Source organism: Carica papaya, chromosome 9 (assembly GCF_054855325.1).
Source record: "Carica papaya isolate Zhongbai chromosome 9, ASM5485532v1, whole genome shotgun sequence".
Lineage (NCBI taxonomy): Eukaryota > Viridiplantae > Streptophyta > Magnoliopsida > Brassicales > Caricaceae > Carica > Carica papaya.
This window is the reverse complement of record NC_142317.1, coordinates 16,910,081-16,927,513: the sequence shown is the minus strand read 5'-3', so window position 1 is coordinate 16,927,513 and position 17,433 is coordinate 16,910,081. Positions and strand designations below refer to the sequence as shown.

General features: G+C 34.5%; 1 protein-coding gene across 12 annotated transcripts in view; it reads left to right on the top strand.

Annotated features, from left to right (window-relative positions):
- Positions 1-17,433, top strand: part of ATM (Serine/Threonine-kinase ATM-like protein) — a 124,881-nt gene that overhangs the window by 7,866 nt on the left and 99,582 nt on the right. For all 12 annotated transcript variants that reach the window (XR_015816501.1, XR_015816502.1, XR_015816503.1 and 9 more), the window contains exons 10-15: positions 1,227-1,325; positions 3,818-3,874; positions 4,185-4,254; positions 4,716-4,790; positions 11,523-11,564; positions 11,711-11,781. Coding sequence is in view for 8 of the 12 variants with exons in the window: in XM_088211798.1 (XP_088067924.1) it covers positions 1,227-1,325; positions 3,818-3,874; positions 4,185-4,254; positions 4,716-4,790; positions 11,523-11,564; positions 11,711-11,781 (414 nt within the window). In the remaining 4 variants the exon portion in view is untranslated. The remainder of the gene's footprint in view (positions 1-1,226; positions 1,326-3,817; positions 3,875-4,184; positions 4,255-4,715; positions 4,791-11,522; positions 11,565-11,710; positions 11,782-17,433) is intronic.

Sequence of the window (17,433 nt, the reverse complement as noted above, 5' to 3'; positions counted from 1 at the left end):
ATTTTTCACTAAGAATATGCTGCATCAGAAAAGTTGTTTTCGATTGTTTCGTGCAGTTTCCAGTAAATATATGGTGGTCTGAGAGGTGTTTATCGGTGATGCATGGCAGTGGCAGTTGTGTGATTAATGTTTGGGTGAGAGTTAGAGTTTGATTTAAAAAATAAGAAGGATAACTTGGATATTTCATAGCATAACTTGGATATTTCAAAGCATTATCTACGTGGGCAGTGCTTATTTGTCTTTGATAGGGAGAGTAAGATTACCCAGCTAAAGTTAGGTAGTGCACGCCTTATCTAGATCAATTTGGGTTTTCAAACATGAGATAGGGTAACTTACCATATCAAACACAGTCAAGGTTCTCATTTTAGTTTTTCATTTTCAGTTTTTAGACATCTAAATGACAAGGAGACCATTGAATTGATGATTTTCATTTTGTTTGAATTTTCCATTCTTGATCTTCTTCTGGAAAGTGGAAATGATTTTTATATTGGGTTTATCATCGTGTAAATCCTTTTTCATCTTCTTGACTTGGAACCCACTTCTACCAATTTGGTTTCAATATTTGTTTCCTAGAAGGTGAAAGTTTCCTCAAAGTTCTAAGTCTTTAGCTTGACTGCAATAAAGATTGACACTAGGAACATGCTTTAAAGTGGATATCCAAATAGAGACGTTTTCCTTGACATTTATATGCTCTAGGGTTTTACTGACCATTAACCACTTATTCTTGCACTATGGTGTAGCTTCACAAGTTCATTTTTAAACTTTTTTTTTTATAAAAGAAATTTATTACATAGAGGAAAAACTATCATACACAAGGAGATGATAAGGTATCTTGGAAGAACAAAATGTGAAAAGGAAGCAAAAGGCCTAATGTAAAGTAGAGGACACCAATTTGCAAAGTAGATAAAGATGTGCTTCGGAAGATATTGTGGGCATTGGCTCAGAGAGAAGCGAGGAGTATCATTATTTCTCAACAGCATGAGGCTATTGAGATGCTTGAAAAGATATCAAGGTTTGGGTAGAAATCCAGAATTTCCAAAGATGGAGAAACATAGTTCATGCCCTCCAAGCTACTCACAATAGCTCCGAGCACTGAAATCTCATCTGATAGTTAAACGTTTATTTCAACTCTAGTTGTATCCTTGTGTTCATATGATTTTCCTTCACCCCCACCCTTTCTCATCTATTACTATATTGTTTAATCAAAATGTGTGGTTGTATTACAGGACTGCTGTGTTTTGTTGTTTGACTCGTACCTATTGCACTCGAATTAGCACGAGTTTGTTCACATACTGGTTCGAAGGAATTTGCGTAAGCTTTGAAAGGTGAATCTACATAGATGCATGTTGATATAGATGCTTGTCCCTGCTTTATTCATCCAATGTATTTGCACTGTTTGTTTCTGCTCTGATTATCAGATATATATATATGTTTCTAATTGCATCCTTTGAGGTTCATGATTCTGTTTGTTTATTTCCTGATTATCTGACATATATATATATGTGTATATATTTCGAGTGATATTTTGCATCTTTTCATGGTTCATGATACTTCTTTTTGTCTGTACTACACTGGAGCCGGCTGTAAGAATTCACTTTGTTATAATTCAATTGAGTGTTTAAGGTAATATGTATTTATGTATAATAAATTAGGGTTCTTGTAAATTTTTTGTACATGGGGCGGCACCCTTTTGGTGCCTAGACTTCAATACAGTGTCTCCACTTTTATCTCAAAATAATTAATTAGGTTTAATTTGCCTGCTGGAGAAGTTATTATTGTCCTGAGAGTGATGGCAATCTAAGATGGGAGGTGAACTAGGTTCCAATAATGTTGAAAAATTATACAAGAAATCAAACACCTAAGAGTAAATTAACTAAGTTCAAATTCAATCACAATGTATAGCTAAATGCAATTCTTAAAGTGAAAAAAGTAATGAAAGTGATTGCAAACGCAATTTTTAGACACCTTCTATTACACTTTTTCAAGAAACCCATAAGAGTTCCACTATCATTTTTAATTTTACTTACAATAGCTGGTTGACAAAGAACCTAATTCAACAGGTAATATGTTTTTCTTTCTCAAGGACACCTAAAAGATTTGTCTCACTTCTTTTACAAACACTGGAGGAAACTCAAAAGTAATTTTACTTTTTCTCTCTTTTAAGAATTGATATTCAAGATGAAAAGCAATTAGAGATTCTAAAAATTAGCTCAAGAAGAAGAGAACAGTAAAAGTAGATGGTTTTTCAATAATTCATGTTTGAATGCAAGAGATTGGATATATCTCTTTTTTGCAGGTTGTGGAGGTTAGATTGAATGGCAAAAATTTTTGATGTGTTTTCTTTACTTGAGTAAAACTCCTTGACTACTTCACGAATTTCATGGCTTTCCCACATAACAAGAAATTCTCACCGATATCATTTGTCGTGGAGTTAATTAGTCACGATATGACCGAATTATTCTTGACATTTCAAATTCAAAACTTTGAGTCTTTGGCGCTCGGTTGGGTGACTTCTTCGGTGAAGTGTTCTTTTTTACATCTTCCACAGACAAACATCTTTAATCAATTGAGGCCATCGAGTGTAGTTGCTACATTTAGCTTGTGATTGGTGATCAAAATTTGAGTGGCTTTGGTTTGAGACAAATAATTCCATTAGTTCGAGATGTGGCTTCAAAAAGGTTATTGGTTCTTGTCGCTCATTCCGTATTTGGCCATCTGCAAGAGTGGAAAAAAAGTTTTTTAGGGTTCAAAGATTTTGCTTTGGTACCATCAAAGTTTTTAACTAAATTTTTTGTTGATTGAATTTTTGTTCATGATACTTAATTTATAACAGTTGGATGTATATAGGAGAAAATTAGAAACATTATTAGTAGAAAACTAAATACAAATTAGTCTTATAAAAGAAAAAGATATTTCAGTTATGGAAATTAACTGTGATTCTACTTTATAGGGAGATTTTCTCAAAAATACTAATTTATATAGGAATAGGACTTGTATAAGAAGTCGGATTCCTACAATAAGAATACTAACATGAAAATACTAATGCTATCAAAAGTCGGAAAGTAAAACATAAATGAAATAGGAAACATGAAACAATTCCGAGAAACTATAGCTACATTGAAAAACATGAAGGTTGAGGTGGCCTATGTCGAAGGAAATGAGAGTAGGAGTTGGTTCATGAGTGATACAAGGAATCTCAATAAATGAGAGATTGAAGAATATGAGTCTCTACTTCATTTGCTGTCCCAATTTCAGCTAAATGGTAACAACGATCATTTGATTTGGAATTCTTTCATGTGGGTTATTTCATTAGAACTGAATGCTAGAATCTTTAGGGACGACAAATCTTTGTTTGTGATTATTAAGGATAATATTTTTTCTGTTTTTAGCTTGTGTTTGAGCCAAGACAACTGGGTACTCTAAGGATGTTTCTTTATCAGTTTCGTGAGAGGTTGGCCTGCTATTTCTCTATTCTGTACATATACTCGCTCTTTGTTCCTTGGTTTGTGTTCCTTTGGAGGATATCTAGTCTTGTTTGTGTTCTCCTCTTCCTTATGACATATCTTCTTCTTTTTCTTTTTTTTTTTCTGAAAAACAATTGAGGCAAAAGATTAGCAAGGGTAAAAAAATTAATAGGATCTTTTTTTCCTGCTCTGTAAAGCATCAAACTTAATGCAGTAACCTTACACTTTTGTGTGTAGTGATGGCACTACTTCCTGCGTGTAACAAACTTAACATTTCACAGTTATGAGAATAAGAACAGTGGTGCTTCTTAGCTATTTCTTAATTGTTCAATTGATAGTTTCAAATATTGCAGAATTCTAAATGATGCAAATATGGGGCATGCTTATGATGGTTTACTATGGACCATAAGGTAATTTGCTTTTGTTTTCCTGATTACAGGATTTGTTTCTGTCATGTCTGTGTTATTTGGAGCCAATACATATTTTTCTTTGTTTTCTTATTTTGTTGGACTCTGTTGTATTCAGTCTTTAAACTTGGGATATTACTAATTCGACTATAGGATATGATTCCTTTTTCTGCACAAGAAAAGAATTCAAATTCATGTTGCAAATTTATTTGAGCATGAAACATGTGATTATTGCTCCTGTTTACTACTTCTAACTTGGATTCTTTTTCTCTTTTTCATTGAGTTGATGTCTCTTATTTACTTGGATTTGAAGGAGTCTACAGGAGCTCTTCTTTGCATCTTCATCGGGAATCTCATTGAGAACTTCGCTCATGTCAAGTGTGGTATTTGTCATCCCCTTTTCCTATGTTCTGTCTTGTGCAGGATTTTCTGGCATGTGGTACTTTGACGTGGAAGTATTCTGCTCTTGATTGGTTGAATTTTGAGCCTTTACTGTATTGTTACTTTTCTTCATTGCTAATGTTAACTAGATGAATCCTTGGCAGAGCATGTAGGCTGATTTGGCCCACTTCACCTCTAGGGAGGAGTGTGGGTATCCTTGGTCAGTCTGGCTACTGTATTTCTCTGCACATGTAGCTCTTACCAATTCTGAAGATAGCTTCACACTGTTATTTTTGTGATTTTCAATTTGCTACTTAGAGGATAGATTACCATATGCCATTTCTATTATCCAGTGAAGTTTCCTTTGCTTGCTTTCTTTGTTATCACTGGACGATTTATATGCTCTATTCACCATCTTTTAATGGAACTTTTATATCTTTGATGGTTGAACAAAATTTTGTAGTTTGAATGGGGTTGGCGATCAATATGGAGTTGTCTAATGCATGGGTTGCCAATATTCAGCAACATAACCACAGTTGTAAGTTTATTACAAATGACTATTACTGTCATGTAAGCTATGCGATTTAACTGGTCCCTCTAATGCTTTTTGTTATCTCATGGTAGTTCTGCTGGGTGCTTTCTTTCTAGATGTTGATTATCTTCATGAAAACAAAATTTATTTTTTTGCTTGCTGGACACAGTATGTTATGCTTGCTTGGAGGATTTAGGATAGTGTTTTAGTTAACAACATGAAAGAAAATGTTGAAAGAGGGAGGCATAGACAGCAAGCAGAAAATGGCAAACACCAACGAATTGTGCTAAACACTTTTGTTATCATTGATTAGCTTTAAATGTTTTTTACTTTTGAGATTCCAATGTTTTTGTTACTTAAATAAATAGGTAATTAAGAAAGTCTAAAATCATGGTGATGAGATTTTAGCCTTAACTCATGGTGATAAGATCTTTGGCTAAAATCTAGTGATCTTATCATAGATTTTAGGAAGAAGTGAACCCACTATGTCCTATTTATTTATTTTCAAATTTCAACCTTCTAATGCCTTGATCTCAAACTCTTTAGCAAAGCACTGACTTAGAAACTGTCTCTTCTTTTCATCATCCTCTATCGCTATTATGTTATCAACGTATGTTAGAAAACCCGTGACTCCCCTAAAAGTGAGTGTTTAATCAGAATATGATCCCTTTGGCTTTTTTTATATCCCATAACCATCATGACCTGCACAATTTTTTAATGGTGATTGTCCATGTAAGGCTGTCTTCAACTTACACATCGTATGAGTAGCCAACTTACCCTCATAACCTGGCGGGACCTCCATATAAAGTTTTTCCTCTAATTCTCCATGCAAAAATGCATTCTTGGCATAACTGCTGCAATCCCTACTATAATTAGCTGCTAGTGACAACAATATCCTAATAGTATTCATCTTTGCAACCGAAGCAAAACTCTTTATGTAATAAATTCCATAGGTTTGAGTATAATCCTTGGCCACCAGTCTTATCTTGTATCTTTTTATCGATCCATTTACTCTATATTTCACTATATAAATCCATTTATAACCAACATATTTCTTTTCCGCCGACAAATTCACTAACTCCCAAGTTTAGGATTTTTTGTTTTCCAATACCTTCATCTCCAAATTAATAACTTATTTCCATTTCTCATTGAGCACAACCTCAGATAAGATAGTGGGATTGAAATGATGTTCAAAATAACAAGGAGGGCTCTATGAGATGGTGAAATTTTTTTAAATGATATGAAGTGTGGCAAGAGCATATAAAGGCCCTTTTGTACACTATCTAGTCCCTTTCATAACAACAGTGGAAAGTCCTGGTCCTTATTGCTCATAAGATTCAGTTTCTTCTTCCAATTATGAAATATTAAAAAATGTTATCTCATTCTCAGGGTTTGGTCGGAGTCTCGTACTTGCATGGATTTGGGGATGACCATCTTCTTTCTCTAAAGCACCTTGCTTTTGCCAAATCTCAAATTTCTAATGGCAGAGTCTCTCCTTTATGGGTTTGGAGCAGGTTCTGACATTGGATTTGATATAGTGAAATAAGTTGAGGGAACTAGAGTGGACACAAGAAGTGATGGCAAATCAAGTTAAAGATTCGTCCCCCCATCTTTTTTTTTTTTTTAAGATAAAAAGATTGTGTATTAAATATAAGACCCCACGGGGGTGTCGCCCTTGGACAAAATATTTACATATTAGTTAAAATATTAAAAATCTTTCCAAAATCATCTCACTCATATACATCATGCGCCAAAATTAGAGTCCCAAAAGTATGTATGCATCTATCTCCAATTCTATCCAAATCCCTCGCACACCTATTAAATGTTCTATTGTTCCTTTCTTTCTACACAACCCAAAAAATAGTTAATGAAATAAACTTTACAAGTTTCATATTCTTACCAATCCCATCCTAAGCCCAAAGTTCATTTTTTATTGTACTTCCAATCACCCAATTGATATGTAGAAGACCATATCCCATTTTTCATATACCATAAGTTAACGGACGCCAAACTATGCAAATCATTGTGGGCTTGGGAAAGGATTCATTTAGAAAGAAAGTTTGAAAATCTAATTCCTTTATCCTTGTTTTGAATTCTATGGAAGGAGAAAGATTCTATAGTTTTTGAGGGTAAAACTAATGTTTTGTATAGTTTGAGAGATAAGTGGTTGCATTATTTTAGATTTTTATTGTTAGAGCATGACATGATTAGTGATAAAGATTTTGAGCATGTCATTGATTTACTAACTACATTGTAAAGCTTTTGTATAGGGGTGGTACCCTTGATTATTTGCTACCATGTTAATAGATTTTCACACTTTATTTAAAAAAAAAAAGTTAACGGACACCAAAATAGAGGATGATTGCATGATTAAGCCTGTGCCTTGCAAAGGTAACACCCATTAACCATAATATAACACCTTCTCATCAACTTATCAATTATGAGGATACTTTTCCAACCTGCTTTCCAAGCAAAAGAAAAAAAAAAAAAAATCTCGAAGGCGCTTTCACTTTCCAAATCTTCAGAGCCGGAAATCTCATAACATCTTCGTCTCTCTTGGCCAAATAGTCATAAAAAGACTTGACTGAAAAGATACCGTCTTTCTTCGATTTCCACACCGCCTTATCCTTATTAGCATCTAGATGCACATCGGCCAGTAATTGAAGGAGCCTAGTGAACTCATCAACCTCCCAATTGTTAAGTTTTCTAGCTAAACTAAAGTTCTAATCACTCATCCCATCCTCCTCTCTGAAGACCTTCTCCACCACCACATTCTTCCTTAGGGATACCGGACAAATTCTTGGAAATTGGTCCCTAAGTTACCCTCCCAATCCACTCATCTTCCCAAAAGTTAATGGTATTTTACCTCCCAAGCTTACGTTGAATACAATTAAATATTTGCCCCTATCCTTATCTTCCATTTTCAAATTCTCCTCCTAAAAATAAGATGTGAAATAGACTCTTGTTCATTGAAAGTAACATCCACCAAGAAATAGAACTTGATTGATGGAGAGTGATAACACTTGTATCCTTTTGGTGTTGAAGAATAACCCACAACGGCATATTTGGATGTGCTCATATCTAATTTCCCTCGATCTTGACTATGAACATGGACAAATGACACACACCCAAATATCCTAGAGACAAGGTTATTTGTAGTGGATAGTTTAGGATTAGAATATAGAGAATATTTCTATTTTGTTTGGAAATAAATAGAGAGTATTTCTATTTGACTCTTTGAATCTCAAGACTTTGGGAGGCAACTGATTTATGAGATGAGTGGCTGTGAGGACTAGTTTCCTCCAAAATGATTTAGGTACATTTTTTCTGAAACATGGAGGTTCAGGTTGATTTAATGAGGTGACTTTTTCTTTTTTGCTACTCTATTTTGCTACCAGATATTAACAAAAGATGACTCATGTACTGTTCATTTTCTCTAAAATTATGAGTTAGGACTTGATTAAATTTTTTTTGAAATAAAAAATATGTATATATTACTATGAGCATCTAGGGGGTGCAATCTATTTACAATAATTACAACTTAGTCATCCTGAGATAGAAAAGTTTCAAAAGCCTCGGTGTCCTCTAATGGTTTGACCCAACATAAAAAATTTAAGGGTTCTAAACCATCTATTCTTTAAAATATCAAAATCCTTAACATTATCAACACCATCAAAAGCCCTCCTAATACCACCCATGCAAATATTTCCACGCCAACAAGTCCTCCTTAACTGACCCCGCCATAACCCAATCAATTCCAAAAGCTCTGTAAACTAGAATCCATATCCTGAAAACCATAGAGCACCATAACAACAAATGGTTGCAGTTCTCTTCAGCCTTACTGCATAAATAATAGGCATTAACCAGCACCTGCCACCTCTTCCTTAGTTTATCGGCAGTAAGAATGCATTCTCTATAGGCTTCCCAAGCAAAAAAGGGAATTCTTGGTGGGATTCTAACTTTCCAGATCTGTTTTTAGGGAAAAGGCTCAACATTTTCATCATCTCTAACCATCCATTTGTACCAAGATTTAATCGAAAATGAACCATTCTTTGAAAGATTCCATCGCGGGTAATCACTATCATTTTTAAGGGAAATGTGAGATAGTGTGTTCAACATCACTTCACATTCATCAATCTCCCAGTCATTCAGCCTTCTAGAAACCAGAATCTGCCAATCCCCAACAACACTGTTATCTCTTCTATAATATTCACCAACCTTACATTTCTGTTCTGAGCAGTGACAAAAATATGAAGAAATCGTCTACACAGTGGGCCCATTCAAAGATCCAACCAGAATCTGATATTATTACCATTACCCGCCTTCCACTCGATACACCTCTGAAATCTGTCCTTACTGTCCCCAATCCACTTCTAGAGACTCCTCATGTGGAATCTCAAAGCCCCACCCGCATACCAACCACTGTCATCCACCCCAAATTTGGCAACTATGATCCTTCTCCATAAGGCCCCCCCCTCGGTCATGAATCTCCACAACCACTTCCCCTGTAAAGCCTAATTAAACTCCTCCAAAGATCTGATCCCCAAAACCCATGGTTTACCGACGACTTCACTTCTTCCAAGCCACCAGGTGATACTTCCTTTTTTCTTCCAAATCACACACAAAAACCTATTTTCCATTGCTTCCAGCTGCTTAGCAATACTGAATGGAATGGTGAGGATTGAGAGGTAATATATGGAAAGATTGCTCAAGATACTTTTGATTAAAGTGAGCCTCCCCTCCTTGGACAACAGACTTCTCTTCCAACCCGCTAGTTGGTGTTGCATTTTACTCAAAACAGGTTCCCAGGTCAGTTTATCTCTGAAGTTAGTACCCAATAGCATCCCCAAATATTTAATAGGCAGATTAGATTCCTTGTATCTCATGACCTTTGCCAGCTCCACCTAATTACCTTAATTCCTAGGTGAAACATCTCCGATTTTGCCAAATTAATGCTTAGCCCTGAAACTGCTTGGAACCCCATCAAAACACTTCTCGGATTCAATAATACCTTTTTATCTGTTTCACAGAAAATTAAAACATCATTCTTAAAAAACAAGTGTGTCAGCTCCTCTTTTTTATCCCCCCTCCCAACACTCACTCCTTTGAACAAAATAAGCTCTCTAGCTTTTATCAACATTCTGTTAAGCCCTTCCATCACTATAATAAATAGTAGTGGGGATAACGGGTCACCTTGTTTAAGACCCGGGAAGCTTGAAAAAGAGTAGAGGATTCCTCATTGATCATTACCGCAAACAAAGTTGTTGAAATGCACCACTTCATCCACTGTCTCTGCCTCATCCCAAAACCAAGCCTCAAAAGCATATAATCAACAAAGCTCCAATTAACATGATTGTATGCCTCTCCATATCCAATTTGCAAAGGACCCCATCCCTTTTGCTACTAACAATATTATGCAGCACTTTATTTGCAATTAAATCTGCATCCATAATATGTTTGCCTTCAACAAAAGCATGTTGACATTTGTCGGCAACCTTACCAAGCACTCTAGCCATTCTTATCACAAGGACTTTGGCTATCAACTTATACACACTCCCGATAAGGCTAATTGGTCTAAGTTCTTTAATGTTTGAAGCCCCTTCAACCTTGGCAACGAGAACAATGAAAGTTGAATTTAAAGACTTGACAAACCTCTCTAAATCATGAAATTCTTCAAACACAGCCTTTATACCTGCCTTAATCACATCCCAGAATTCAAACAGAAAGCCCATATTGAATCCATCCGGACCCGATGCTGTATCTTTATTGCAGGCTTGAAGACCTTCCAGAATCTCATCTTTGGAGAAGGTACTCTCCAGGTCAGCCTTAGACAGCTCATCCAGACTAGGAAATACCAGTCCATCCAGGTTCAGTCTCTATTCTCCTTCCTCATATAGGTGAGCAAAGTACTCCTTGACTTCTCTTTTCAGCTCCTTATTGCTTCTACGATCCTATCTCCAATCTTTAGCTAGCCACATAATTATTACGCCTATGGTTACTAGCTAAACAATGAAAATATCTGGTGTTTTGACCCCCCTCCAGCACCCATTTAGCCCTAGATTTTTGTCTCCAGCTAATCTTCTCCATCTGCATCGCGGAAGCAATCTCATCTCTCAAGCAATCTCTGCGCACAGCATCAACCTCTGCCAGACCCCCATCTCCTTCATTTCTGTCAATAACGTGCCCTCAGATCCCTTGCTTATTTTTTCTTTGTGAAGTAAATCAGTAAAACCTGGTTATGTACTTCTTAATAACATATCTTTTTTATAAAAAATTAAAACCAGGATTGTCCACAAGATAGCTGTTTATTCGCTCTGTTGAACATATAGCACCTGTATGATTTATATCAAATGGTAATATCAATAGGGACTTTTTTATTCCCCTTTTGAGGGGTTGCTTTCGAAACTAGTGATATTATGATGGTTGGTTTGATTAGAAAAAGGTGGATCTTCGCTAAAATTTTTTATACTTTAAGCCACAAGCTAGAGTGGTCTTCTTAACCGGTATGACATGTTTAAAGAAGCACAGCGTAGAAGTTCCATGTCCATAAATATTTTGTTTTACCTGCCGTATAACAATATATTTTATTGAGGGAAAAATGTAAGCATAAAAGAAAATGGAACATATAACAATATATTTATATTGTAAGTGGAATTTGTCTAAGATTTGTATCAACATGGAACTTCTTTGCGAATTTTTAACCATGCCAATGGTCTTCATTTTAATGCATTTGTCCAGGTGGATGCTGCTTTGGAGCTGCTTGGTTACATTATTTCGATTGTGAGTGCAATTTACTCTAAAAAACTGTCTTATGCTCGTTGTACTGATCTTACTGTTGTCTTTTTGTAAGGATTTCTACAGGATATTATCTTTAAAATTAAATTAAGGTTTATTTTTTAACTACAGTTTTTTTTGGAAACTTGTAGGATCAAATAAATTCTTATCTTGTGCCTCAAGATGTGTGGGACCTTCGGTTATTTAAAAGGATGCCATCAATGTAAGTAGCTTTATTTTAAATTAAACTTTGCTATGACAAGGTGGTAACTTAATGACTCGGTGTTCATGGTATAAGATGTAGGACAAATAGGATTGACATATACAATTTGGGATTTGGGGATAAAAATCTAGAAATTACACCTAGAACTTCTTTGATTGTTAAATAATTAAATGCTGTCAAGAAGTGAAATTGTAGAGATATTTATAATGCTTTGTTGGTTACTTTTACTAAATAGAATTAAATTAAGAAATATTAAATATAATAAAATTAAGAATATTACTCCTAATAAGATATGAAACTGTTGGAATCGTACTTCTTGTAGAAGTTCAATTACCATACAAATGTAGAAGTTCAATTACCATACAAATTGTTATTTTCAGAGAAATTTCTCTATAGAGTAGAATCATAGTTGATTTTTATAACTGTAAATTTTTTTTTCCTTTTATGAAATTGATTTGTATTTAGTTTTTATTAAAATTCTCTTTAATCTTTTTCTATATATATATCCAATTATTGCAAATTAAGTATCATGAATGAAAATTTAGTAAATATAAAACTTAATTATAAATTTTCATGGTATTAAAGTAAGATCTCTGAACCCTAAAAAACCTTTTTTTCCTTCTCTCAGTGTTGACCAAATATGAAATGACCATAGCGAGAATCAGTGATTTCTCTTAAGTTACATCTACATTCTAATGAAATTATTTTCATCAAACAACCATAATTGGAAGCTACTCAAATTCTGATCACCAGTTAAAAGCTAAGGGAAGCAATTATATTTAGTGGTCTCAATTAGTCAAAATGTTATATGCAGAAGAGGAAAAGAAGAATATCTCGTTGGAGAAGTCACTTGACTGAGCACCAAAGAATCGAAATTCCGAACTTGGAAGATCGAGGACAATTTGGTCATGTTGTGATTGAGAATCTCTTGTTGTACGGGACGATACACTAAATTTGAAATGTAACCAAAGAGTTCTATTCGAGTAAGAAAACATATCATAAATTTTTGCCATTGAACTTGCTTGTAGCTGTCAAGGTGATGCAAAATGGTATAAAGAAAATTTGGATAGAAAAAGAATTTTCGATTTCTCCTGAGATTAAATAAAAATTAAGGGGTGGTTGTTTCTCCTTCTTGTGGTCCCTATAGCAGTTTGTTGGTTATATGGGATGGTAGGCCAACGAATCTAGTGACACTGTTGAGGGGTGTTCTTCTTGTGTTGTTGAATGTTAGAGGTAATGGTAATTTATGGTTTATATTTTATGGCCCCACTTTTTTGAGACTAAGATATTTTCTTTTCGAGGAGTTCTCTGTTAGGGTACCGGTTAATGGTAAAAAAAGAAATTCATAGAAAAGGGCAAAATAATCTTTTTGTTTATAAATTAGGATTAGGGTTTCCAACCCTAACCATTACCATCATCCTATAGTCGCTGTTGCGACATGAAACAGTTGTGCAATCCTGACCAAAGAGTTTGTTTGATTTTATTATATTAAAACATATGAAAGACTCAATCTTTATGTCTTGTAATCATGGAATAAAATCAGAATTATTCACCTCTGAGTTCTCTCCTCTCTCTCTCTCTCTTTTTTTATTCTTCAGATCAGAACGCATGTCAAATGTTTATGACAAAGTGGTATCATAGCTGCATACTAGATCCCAATGGGAGGAGGTGATGGCCAGGGGTCTGGGATTTCTATTTTTGCCCTTTGCAGCGCCCAAAAAAGAAGAAAGAAGAAAATGGGTTCCGAAGGCTGAAAGAAACCCTAAAATTGGTCTAAGCAGTTCAAGGTATTAAATGAATGGAACCGACCCGGTTTAGACTGACCCGTTCAACCTAGTTCTTTTCTCTCCAAACTCTCTCCTTTCTTCTCTCTCTATCTCTGTTTGTCTCTCTCCCAATATTTATCTCTCTATTTCTCCCTCTTTCTCTCTCTAACAATCTTTCTTTCTCTAAACTGTCTATGTTCTTCTCTCTATAAACTCTCTTCTCTCTTTTTTCTCTGTCTTCGTTCTTTTTGTATCCCGATATCTTTATGTCTCTCTCTCTATATATTTCTCCTTCTTTCTCTCTAACAATCCTTCTTTGTCTAAATTTTCTCTGTTCTTCTCTCTCTATCTCTTCTTTTCTCTCCTGGTATCTCTCTCTCTACAAGTCTCCCTTTCTCACTCTATTTTTCCCTTTAAAACTCTCTCTATATTTTCCTATCTTTCTCTCTCTAAGAGTCTTTCTCTCTATGAGTCTCACTTTCTCTCTCTTTTTTTTGTGCTTCACTTCCTTGGTATCTCTACAAGTTTCCCATTCTCTCTCTATTTTTCTCTCTCTAAAACACACACTCTCTATTTTCCTTCTCTTTTCTCGCTCTAATAGTCTCTCTCTCTACAATCTCTTTCCTCTAACTCCGTCTTTCCTCTCTCTTCTAGAATCTTCTTTCCTTCTCTAATATTCAACTCTGCCCGCTATTCTACTAATTAAAAATTCTGCTCTGCTATTTTCTTAATTACAAATTCTGTCCTCACTATTTTCTAAAATTCAAATTCTACCTACTATTTCTTAAATTCAAATTCTGTCCCACTATTTTGTCAAATTTAAATTCTATCCCCACTACTTCCTTAATTTCAAATTCTGCCCTCATATTTCAAAGTTACCCTCATTATTTAATTTTTGCCATAAATATTACAAATTAATTTTGGCTAAATTAAGGCTCCTTCAAACTTATATGTCATAGCTGGGTCCTAATAATAAGTATTTTGTAGACAAAGATACATGATACTCAAGTTACAACCTTTAAAATTGGAAACACTAAAAGGAGTTCTAGCTGAAGAATGTAAGTGGGAAGATTATGAGTATCTACATAAAACAGTTTTCACATCTCAACCTTGAGGACAAGGTTGACCCGCAAGGAGAGGGTATTGTTCGGGTATCACTTAAAGGTAAGAAGGAAAATTAATAGAAAAGGGAAAAATAGTCCTTTTGTTTATAAATTAGGGTTAGGGTTTCCAACTCTAACTGTTACCATCTTCTCGCAACCGCCGTTGTAACATGAAACAGCTGCGCAATTCTGACCAAAGAGATCGTTTGACTTTATTGTATTAAAACTTATAAGAGGCTCAATCTCTATGCTTGTAATCATCGAATAAAATTAGAATTATATACATTTAAAGTTTTTTTTCTCACATTTTTCTCTATTTTATTATTCTCTTTTTTTTTTTTAAAGATTAGAACCCATTTCAAAGGTTTCTAACATTCTCTTATATATTTATGGCCTTCATTTTCTTTCTTTGTGTATCGGGTTGGGGTAAGGAAGTTTGTAGAAGTCTCGTTGACAAATTGGAGGCAACAACTTTATTGCAATTTTTAAGGAACTTTAGTAACATTATTTAGGAAAATGAGTTGCAGAATTTTCATTTCTTGAATCCTCAATTCATTTGGTTAGCCTTTAGGGACAGAGTCATGTCTTCGTTTTTATATTAGGTTCTGTAACTAATTGGTCGGGAAGACAGTTTTCTGAATATGAAGTATGAGGTGTGTTTTTTTGGGTTATTTTCGCTTGCAAAAGGGATATCGATTTTTTACTCTTTAGACCTTAATTAATATGTAGTATCAGCCGATGTAGTATTTTCAAAGAATATACCATTCTTCTCTTCACAATTTAGTTCTACAGATCAGGTAAAGGACGATGAACGACTCATTTATAGATTGCAACACAATACCACTACGGAGCAATTAGGTAATGATATTTCTTTTTATGTGCCTCCTGAACAAACTGATGATGGTGTGCTTTCAACTCAAGAGACACCGCCAATTATTTATGTTTATTTTAGAAGATAACAGACTAATGATACATGTTCTGCACCAGTTTTTTCATCATCTGATCCTACCATTCATGATCTTGATATTCCCATCAATTTTCGTAGAGATATACGTTAGTGCACATTTCCTCATTCTACTTATCCCATTGCTAATTGCATTTCATATGATCACTTGTTTCATTCGTTTAGTTTTTTAATTGTTTTTATAGATTCCACTTATATACCAAAGACAGTTAAGGAGACTCTGAATCACCTTGGTTGGCGTAATGTCATACTGGAGGAGATAAATATTTTTGATGATAATCATACATGAGATCTGATGGATTTACTCAAAGGAATAAAAGCTGTAGAGTGCAAATGGGTATTTGCAGTCAAAGTGAATTCAGATTACTCTGTAGCGAGACCTAAAACTTGATTAGTAGCAGAAGGTTATGCTCAAATTTATGAGGTGAACTATGCTGATACATTATCTCCAGTAGCCAAACTTACTTCTGTTTGTTTATTCATATTCATTACAGTCTCCCGAAACTGACTCTTTCACCAAATGAACATTAAAAATGCATTTATTCGATCTTTTAGAAGAAGTGTACATGAAATAACCATCTTCAGTTGTTGTTTAGGGAGAGTACGAGAAAGTTTGTCATTTGAAGAAATCCTTATATGGTTTGAAATAGAGTTCCCATATGTGGTTTGACTAATTTAATGAGGTAATCTTTGAGTTCGTATTGAAGAAGATCAAGTGTGATCATTCAGTTTTTTACAGACAATCAACAACTGATACTATACTTCTTGTTGTTTATGTTGATGATATTATGATTACAGAAGATGACCATGCAGGAATATCCTCTTTCAAGTCATTCTTACAGACCAAGTTTAATACTAAAGAGTTAGTACAGTTAAAATACTTTTTGGGGGGTGGAAGTAACTAGAAGGAAGAAAAAAATTTTGTTGTCTAAGAGGAAGTATGTATTTGATCTATGTGCAAAAATATAAAAGCTGTGAGCTAAGTCATGCAATACACCAATGGTACTAAATATACATCTTACAAAAGAAATGGTTATTCCTTTGATGATCTAGAGAAATACAAGCTGCTAGATGAGAAATTGAATTATCTCAATGTGACTCGTACAAGTATTGCATATCATGTTAGTATTGGAAGTCAATTTATGTCTGCACCTATTGAAAAGTTGTGGAACAGATTTTGTGTTACTTAAAAAGTGTCATGTGACTTGGCATAATCTTTAGAAATCATGAATATACTCACATTGAATGTTGTACAGATACTGATTGGGCTGGATCTAATATTGATGGAAGCTCTAGTACGGAATATTGTGTTTTTGTTGGTGGGAATCTCGTATAAGGAAAAAGTAAGAAACAAATAGTTCTATCTTTCTCAAGCGCAAAGTCTGAATATAGAGTTATGACCCAATTCACATGTGAAGTCTTATGGATACAGCTTACATCTCCTGTAAAACTCTGGTGCAATAATCAGGCTGCCCTTCATATTGCATCAAATACTGTGTATCATGAGAGAACCAAACATATCGAGATTGATTGACATTTAATCTAAGAGAAAATTTAAGAAAACTTTATATTTACTAGTTATGTGAAAATAGGAGAACAACTTGGTGATATATTCATAAAGTCTCGGAATGGAACGCGAATTGAGTATATTCGGCATAAGGTGGACATGATTAATATCTATGCTCCAGCTTAGGGGGAGTGCTAGAATATTATAAAATATCTTTATACATAATAGGGTGATTATGTTTCCAAATGTATTAAATTAATTAGGAAATAAATTAATAGAGTGATTTATATTGATTACCATATATGAATCAAT